This window comes from Lissotriton helveticus, chromosome 11, assembly GCF_964261635.1.
Source record: "Lissotriton helveticus chromosome 11, aLisHel1.1, whole genome shotgun sequence".
Lineage (NCBI taxonomy): Eukaryota > Metazoa > Chordata > Amphibia > Caudata > Salamandridae > Lissotriton > Lissotriton helveticus.
In genome coordinates this window covers 214,229,368-214,238,793 of record NC_136072.1, presented here as the reverse complement: position 1 = coordinate 214,238,793, position 9,426 = coordinate 214,229,368, and the positions used below count along the sequence as shown (strand labels likewise).

Genomic DNA, 9,426 nt, shown 5'->3' with positions numbered 1-9,426 from the left:
ATAACTCCCCATTCATTCCTCTGGGCCTGTAGGCCCATAGGAATGCATGGGAAGTTATTGCTTATTTGCGATTAGCAATTTGCTAATTGCAAATAAGGAACATGTAGGAATCTCAATATTTTTTGCAATTCCTACATGAATCCCGTTTTGCAAGTCCTTAATAGCGATTCCTTATGAATCGCTATTAAAGACTCGCACAACGGGTCTTTGATGAATCTGGCAGTATGTGCCATATCTACAAAGAAGTGTCACGTGTCTCCCCTCTCCCCGTACTGGCACACTTACTGCACCCATGTACCAACACTGGCACCCTTGCCATACAGCAAAGGTGTCTGTGTTGTGGTCAGCATAGTTGTGGCACAGGAAGGGGTCCTTTCAGCACAGAAATAATGCTGAAAGGTGATTTTCTATTTGTATGCAAAGATGAAAAAACAAGGAGAAATACACACATGGAATGCATCCTTGATGCAAAGTAATACTGCAAGTCAGTGCTGTGTGCGGCGGTGCGTAAAATTAGGTTACAAAAGCAAAGCACATCGCAATTTGAGTGGTTTGAGATTAACTATATGTATTTGGCATCGGGTTCACGTTAACAAATGTACCCAAACCCGACACAAAATCTCTGTAAATCTGGGTCATAGGATGATCGACAACACACGCTGGTTGCGGCAGAGTAAAAACCCTCCCAAGTGCGAAGATCTGAAGAGACTTGGCAAGTGTCCAAGTATAACAGAGGCTGAGGGCTCCCCTGTGAGTATGTGCTGACTTGATAGCTATTCAAAGGGCAAGCGGTGCTTAGAGAGCAGAGCAGCTAAACATGGCATTGAAGCTGCTGTTCTTTGTAACCGCGACGGCCCTTCTGGCCTATTACGTGTACTTACCTCTACCAGATAATGTCGAGGAGCGCTGGAAAGTACACCTGATAGATACCGCTTTTAGAACTCTGGGCCATGCGGTAAGTTACAATACCTTAAATGCTCGTTTTAAATCGATGGGTAAAATTTTTTTATTGAAATTATGTTTTTTTTACTTTATACATGGGAGAAATTAGTGACAAGCACTGTTTAATAATTTAGCGTAAATAAACTATTTAAACAGTGGAAGCATATTAAAGTGCATCATTGGGTTCGCGATAATCCAGGCTGTGAAAGGGCATAGTTATAAATAGTTGCAGATAAATCTAAAACTGCTGATGGCAGCGATAAGGTAAACTGTACGAGAGAGTATCTTACTGATGTTCCTTACAAATGCCAACGCCAGGCAGCTCTTTTTAAATGGATCGAGGATCTAAGGAGATTAAACACGTTCGGAAATCATTTTAGTTTTCGGCTTTGGGGGACTTTCTGGAGTTTTAGCTGGGGATATTTCGGTTTTAGGATAGGCAATGCTTAATGCAAAAAAAGCCTCTCTGCCTTATTATGAAAATAGGGATGTTAAGGTGTTAATGTGTGCCAAGAATATGTATGCTTCTCTATTATGTGGAGTTTTTTTTAATGCTGCGATGCTTCTTCTAGTGTTGTTTTTCTGCTTTTGTGCTTTAATGCTGAATTATTGCATTGTGTCACTGTGTGGTATTGTGATCGTGTGTCTAGTTCAGTTTTGACGGTCTGTCACCTTTTGCCTTGTTTTTTGTTTCACCATTGTAATTTGGTTGTGATGTGCCCTATAATTCAGATAGTAATGACTCCCGTGAGACCAGAATTGTGACAGAGAGCCCGTTTTTAAGTTAGAAATTCTAATAGTCACTTTATTAGACACGGCGATCGTTGTGAGAAATATTTTCCACTCAGTAATTGAATGTTTGCTGTAGATGCAACTGTAAAACGATCACCTCAATGACCAGCACGTTTGGCACAGACTTTCAGTTTCAATGGTGGATTGGAATTGCCTTTTTTACGTTCGTAAGGCTAACTAATGTAACCAGCAATTTTTCTGTGAAGCATTTTTTCCCCAAAATTCTAATTGTTGCTCGGAGAAGGACAGAGATGCCTTAAAAATGTGAACTCAACTAGAAACTCAAATGCTTGTGGGTATTCATAAATTATGTTCTCACTCTTTCTCAGCATGGAAATGTTCAGAGATGTACTTCTGCAAAAGGTTGGAGTCAATTGCCTTTAAATGTGTAAGGGGAATGGAGCGCACCCCAAAATGCATTGGTTGTAGAGAAAGTGATTTTCATAGTAAAAAAAAAATATTTTCATAAGGAGAAAAGAAGAAAAAAAGTTAACGAGTGCACTTGTTCTGTTAGGATTCTCATGCGAAAATATGAATGTGCATATTTTAGCCTTAGAACAAGAATTTCACAGAACTATTCCAAGATTACACCGCGAAATCTTGAAGTGGCTCATTACCTGGATAAATTGTGCAAATTTGAAACTATTGCAAATCTGTGCTCATGTGAGGTAGTAAACTCATTAGTGAAGACTCACAGCTGTTTTTGAGACTGAGGGTTTCTGGAGTTAAAAATATACCATAAACACAGACATCTGGGAATGCAACGAGAAAATCAATGCCTTCACTAGAGGTGGCTGTATATCATGTAATTCCATGTAGTGTAATCATTTTGAATTACCCAGCAATTCTGCAAAATTACGCGGAATACTGTGAGAAAAGTAATTCGTCATTTAGCTCTATTTTTTAGCACAAATAATTTACTCTATTTTTTAGCACAAAAATGTCCCTTCACGTACTAAATGGTCACACGATGTATTAAGAACATGAAAGTGATAAACGGTTCATGCATGCGAAATGTGCACTTGGTGTAGGGTTTTGCCCAATTTACTCCTTGTGTTAGGCTAGTCTCAGTGCAAAATGCACGTTTTGCTTAAAAAAAGCACAAAATAAAACAAAATATAAACAGCAGTTTGAGCAGCCATTCACACTCGCTAAATGTGCTCTCACTATAGGATTTTTACCCCAAATTACTCTTAATTGTTCAAGCAACCATTTGCTGGTTATTATCCGTAATTCTTGGTCAATGAGTAGTGTAGAATTACCAAAATTACTCAGACTACCACAGCATAATTAAATTTACTCCCAGACAGAGCTTTCACCCAACATTAAATGGAAACATTACTCTTCATTTATGAACTGAATCCAATTTTAAACCCTTAATGGGTGCAACAGGACATGCCTTCACTGCCAGCTGAGCTAAACAACATAATGCAGCAGCTAAAATGCCCAGGTGAAAGACCAGGCCAGAATGAGGAATTACAAGTGAAATTAGAGGAGAATTACTGATTCTGCATGCTAATTACTCATTTTTAGTACACCCTCAGGGTCCAACTCGTAATGTGCCCAGGAATGTTCTTTTTTTGTTTGTGTTCAAAATATTTTATTGAAATTTTCATCAAAAGAAACAATAAACAAGACATACAGAAAATATAAGTAATTCGCAATTCAAAATATGAAGAAATAGTTATGCAATGATAACTTAAGAGAGGGAAGGGAAGGGAAGGGAACATATAATATCATATAATGAATAGAAAATGAGCCGAGCTACTTATACCATAACAATATATGTATCAATCTGGCATCGTAAAAAGAAGCAAGTATTATAATTAATGCGATAAATAAACATCAATAGGAGTCCAAAATAAATGGTAAGAAATAGAATTTTGACAAACCCCAGATAAGGATAATTGGGTCCTCTTCTCGTAAAAATAACCCAGGACCACCATGCATGAACTGATAATTTGGAAACATCTTTCCAACAAAAGGTAATAGATTTTAACGCAGCTGAAATTAGGAAATTAAAAAGTTTACATTCAATTGCATCTAAATCTTGCGACAAGAGTACAGATTTGCTAATTAACAGATTATAAAATAAGTCTTCTTGAATATTAAGAATCTTTTTAACAATGACCCATACATCTGTCCAGAATTTAGTTATTAAAGGACAAGTAAAAAGCATATGTTGCAGTGAACCAAAGTGCAAATTACAATGGCAACAAGTATCAGATTGAAGGATGTTAGCATTAAATAATCGTAATGGTGTCCATAAGCAATTAAATAAAATATAAAAATTAGTTTGAAACAAAGAAACAGGTAACCAACCAGATATATTGGAGATCCATATAGTTTCCCACAAATCAATGGATAATGAAAGTGATAATTCATCGTTCCAAAACTCTGCAATAATATTAATATTCAAACCTAAATTGTTAAACAATTTTTTATATAAAATAGAAACACAATGAGAATTAGATGATATAGTTTGAATATACGTGGATAGATAAGTATGAGTAATATGGGGAATAGCGTGTGAGAATGAATCAAAGATAGAATTAGTTAAATATTCATATTTAATAAATTCTGAATCAGCTAAACTGAATGTAGTTTGTAACATTTGAAATTATATAAACGTATTATTAGAATAAACATCCTTGAGATAAAAAATCCCAGCTTTAATCCATGAGGACCAAAAACTAACATGTCTATTTAATTTAATTAACATTACTATACCATAGCGATAAATCAACAGTATTGGACATGGGGTTTTCAAAAATAGAATCAAGATCCTTAAAAATTAGTTTAGTGGATTTAATGATACAAGATTTATGAAGACTAGAGGATTTATTTGACATGGTAAGTAAAGTGGGAAGTGGAAAGGGATTCACAATGGATTTTTTAATAAGGAACCACATGGGAGGATTATGCACATAGGCAATGGTTAAACCAAATAGCACTTTGTTTCATAATAAACGCTTTATGATACAGAAGAAAATCTGGAATGCCAAAACCAGCATTACCTTTCAACATCTTTAGTTTTTTATAACTAATGTGTTTTCCTTTATTATTCCAAAGAAATTTTGAAAGAAGTTTATCAATATCTTTATAAAATTTTAATTGAAATTGAATGGGGATCATAGAGTGTAAAAAATGTTGGGAGCAATATTCATTTTAATGCATTCCATACGTCCCCACCATGAAAGATGCAATGAAGACCACTTAGATGTTTTATCTTTAATATAATTTCAAACAAAATCACTATTTAAAGCCATTGTAGATTTAATGGAAGACGAAAATAAAGTGCCAAAATATTTTAACTCTTTCTTCTGCCAAATAATCTAATGCATGGGAATCATATCAGGGGTACAATAAACATTTAAGGGAAAAAATTCAGTTTTATTAGAATTTAATTTACATCCAGACACCAGTGAATATTTAGAGATTATGACTAATAAGGAAGGAAACGAGGATATGGGATCATTATTAAACAAAAGTACATAGTCAGCATATGCCAATGTTTTAACCACAAAAAACACAGTTGATGTACAGAATGTAGAACAATGTCATACATTCACCCCAGTACAAGGACCTGGGCCTAAATCCATCGTTTCTTTGCACTCCACACCACCCTGAGTTAGACACTGGCTATATGCAAATCAGCTCTGACCCTGTGCCTCATGGGAACAGTCCAGTCCGAACTACCAAGCCATGTCTTTCCCAGACCGGAATCAAGCATCCAAGGACCGGTTTCTGGCTATCAGCCTTCTTCAGCCTGGATAGCTTGACTCCAGTAGTGTGGAGAGCCTGGGACTCACGTCTGAGCATACCCAGCACACTCGGGGTGAAAATTGCAAAAAACACAGTTGATGGACAGAATGTAGAACAATGTCATACATTCACCCCAGTACAAGGATCTGGGCCTAAATCCATCGTTTCTTTGCACTCCACACCACCCTGAGTTAGACACTGGCTATATGCAAATCAGCTCTGACCCTGTGCCTCATGGGAACAGTCCAGTCCGAACTACCAAGCCATGTCTTTCCGAGACTGGAATCAAGCATCCAAGGACCGTTTTTTGGCTATCAGCCTTCTTCAGCCTGGATAGCTTGACTCTAGTAGTGTGGAGAGCCTGGGACTCACGTCTGAGCATACCCAGCACACTCAATGTGAAAATTGCAAAAAACACAGTTGATGGACAGAATGTAGAACAATGTCATACATTCACCCCAGTACAAGGATCTGGGCCTAAATCCATCGTTTCTTTGCACTCCACACCACCCTGAGTTAGACACTGGCTATATGCAAATCCGCTCTGACCCTGTGCCTCATGGGAACAGTCCAGTCCGAACTACCAAGCCATGTCTTTCCCAGACCGGAATCAAGCATCCAAGGACCGGTTTCTGGCTATCAGCCTTCTTCAGCCTGGATAGCTTGACTCCAGTAGTGTGGAGAGCCTGGGACTCACGTCTGAGCATACCCAGCACACTCGGGGTGAAAATTGCAAAAAACACAGTTGATGGACAGAATGTAGAACAATGTCATACATTCACCCCAGTACAAGGATCTGGGCCTAAATCCATCGTTTCTTTGCACTCCACACCACCCTGAGTTAGACACTGGCTATATGCAAATCAGCTCTGACCCTGTGCCTCATGGGAACAGTCCAGTCCGAACTACCAAGCCATGTCTTTCCCAGACCGGAATCAAGCATCCAAGGACCGGTTTCTGGCTATCAGCCTTCTTCAGCCTGGATAGCTTGACTCCAGTAGTGTGGAGAGCCTGGGACTCACGTCTGAGCATACCCAGCACACTCGGGGTGAAAATTGCAAAAAACACAGTTGATGGACAGAATGTAGAACAATGTCATACATTCACCCCAGTACAAGGATCTGGGGTGAATGGTTTTACTTTGTTCGCCCTAAGTTGGCAGGGTATGCTCAGATGTGAGTCCCTTGCTCACTTTGCCACTGGAGTCAAGCAAGCCCGGCTGAAGACGGCTGTAATGCCAGAAACCGGTCCTGGGAAGCTTGATTCCGGTCCAGGGAAGACATGGCTTGGCAGTTCGGGCTGGACTGTTCCCAGAAGGGACAGGGTCAGACTGATTTGCATATAGCCATGTCTGAACTGGGGTGGCGGAGTGAGCTAAAGAACGGTGATGGATTAAACCCAGATCAGTTGACTGGGGGTGAGTGTTTGTATTGTCAACGCTCCGTCCATCATCACCTTTGGTTTTTCTTTGTTCGCCCTAAGTTGGCAGGGTATGCTCAGATGTGAGTCCCTTGCTCACTTTGCCACTGGAGTCAAGCAAGCCCGGCTGAAGACGGCTGTAATGCCAGAAATCGGTCCTGGGAAGCTTGATTCCGGTCCAGGGAATACATGGCTTGGCAGTTCGGGCTGGACTGTTCCCAGAAGGCACAGGGTCAGACTGATTTGCATATAGCCATGTCTGAACTGGGGTGGCGGAGTGAGCTAAAGAACGGTGATGGATTAAACCCAGATCAGTTGACTGGGGGTGAGTGTTTGTATTGTCAACGCTCCGTCCATCATCACCTTTGGTTTTTCTTTGTTCGCCCTAAGTTGGCAGGGTATGCTCAGACGTGAGTCCCTTGCTCACTTTGCCACTGGAGTCAAGCAAGCCCGGCTGAAGACAGCTGTAATGCCAGAAACCGGTCCTGGGAAGCTTGATTCCGGTCCAGGGAAGACATGGCTTGGCAGTTCGGGCTGGACTGTTCCCAGAAGGCACAGGGTCAGACTGATTTGCATATAGCCATGTCTGAACTGGGGTGGCGGAGTGAGCTAAAGAACGGTGATGGATTAAACCCAAATCAGTTGACTGGGGGTGAGTGTTTGTATTGTCAACGCTCCGTCCATCATCACCTTTGGTTTTTCTTTGTTCGCCCTAAGTTGGCAGGGTATGCTCAGACGTGAGTCCCTTGCTCACTTTGCCACTGGAGTCAAGCAAGCCCGGCTGAAGACGGCTGTAATGCCAGAAACCGGTCCTGGGAAGCTTGATTCCGATCCAGGGAAGACATGGCTTGGCAGTTCGGGCTGGACTGTTCCCAGAAGGCACAGGGTCAGACTGATTTGCATATAGCCATGTCTGAACTGGGGTGGCGGAGTGAGTTAAAGAACGGTGATGGATTAAACCCAGAACAGTTGACTGGGGGTGAGTGTTTGTATTGTCAACGCTCCATCCATCATCACCTTTGGTTTTTCTGTGTTCGCCCTAAGTTGGCAGGGTATGCTCAGACGTGAGTCCCTTGCTCACTTTGCCACTGGAGTCAAGCAAGCCCGGCTGAAGATGGCTGTAATGCCAGAAACCGGTCCTGGGAAGCTTGATTCCGGTCCAGGGAAGACATGGCTTGGCAGTTCGGGCTGGACTGTTCCCAGAAGGCACAGGGTCAGACTGATTTGCATATAGCCATGTCTGAACTGGGGTGGCGGAGTGAGCTAAAGAACGGTGATGGATTAAACCCAGATCAGTTGACTGGGGGTGAGTGTTTGTATTGTCAACGCTCCGTCCATCATCACCTTTGGTTTTTCTTTTTTCGCCCTAAGTTGGCAGGGTATGCTCAGACGTGAGTCCCTTGCTCACTTTGCCACTGGAGTCAAGCAAGCCTGGCTGAAGACGGCTGCAATGCCAGAAACCGGTCCTGGGAAGCTTGATTCCGGTCCGGGAAAGACATGGCTTGGCAGTTCGGGCTGGACTGTTCCCAGAAGGCACAGGGTCAGACTGATTCGCATATAGCCATGTCTGAACTGGGGTGGCGGAGTGAGCTAAAGAACGGTGATGGATTAAACCCAGATCAGTTGTCTGGGGGTGAGTGTTTGTATTGTCAACGCTCCGACCATCATCACCTTTGGTTTTTCTTTGTTCGCCCTAAGTTGGCAGGGTATGCTCAGACGTGAGTCCCTTGCTCACTTTGCCACTGGAGTCAAGCAAGCCCGGCTGAAGACGGCTGTAATGCCAGAAACCGGTCCTGGGAAGCTTGATTCCGGTCCAGGGAAGACATGGCTTGGCAGTTCGGGCTGGACTGTTCCCAGAAGGCACAGGGTCAGACTGATTTGCATATAGCCATGTCTGAACTGGGGTGGCGGAGTGAGCTAAAGAACGGTGATGAATTAAACCCAGATCAGTTGACTGGGAGTGAGTGTTTGTATTGTCAACGCTCCGTCCATCATCACCTTTGGTTTTTCAATGTTTTAACCACGACATTTTTAACCTTAATTCCTTTAATGGAATCGCATTGTCTGATAGAAGCAAGAAAGGGTTTAATACCTAGTAAAAATAAAAGTGAAGAAAGGGGACATCCCTGACGTGTACCTCTATAAAGGGAAAATTGAGTGGATACTTGGCCATTAATAAATAATGTAGCAGTAGGGGTAGAATATAAGGTGGAGATCATACGGATATAATTATCACCAAAATTCAAAGAAATTAAGGTACAAAATAAAAATTGCCAATGAAGCTTGTCAAAGGCTTTTTCAGCATCCGAAGCCATAACACCTGATTGACTAGTGAATTTTTGTGCTTGTTCAATGACATGTAATAATGTTCTTGCATTATTAGCTAGTATCTATTTTTCATAAACCCCGATTGATCAGAATGAATGATAGAATCTAATTTTGGGGATAAACGTGAGGCCAGGATTTTTGCATATAATGTACAATCTTGATTTATTAAAGAAATAGGAC

At 41.2% G+C, this 9,426-nt stretch overlaps 1 protein-coding gene across 1 annotated transcript in view; it reads left to right on the top strand.

Moving 5' to 3' along the window:
• Positions 1–764: 764 nt before the first annotated feature.
• The window catches only part of LOC144792477 (arylacetamide deacetylase-like), a 503,713-nt gene continuing 495,051 nt past the window's right edge, over positions 765–9,426 (top strand). The window contains exon 1 of the mRNA XM_078667512.1: positions 765–955. Coding sequence (XP_078523638.1) covers positions 818–955 — 138 coding nt within the window. The 5' untranslated portion in view covers positions 765–817. The remainder of the gene's footprint in view (positions 956–9,426) is intronic.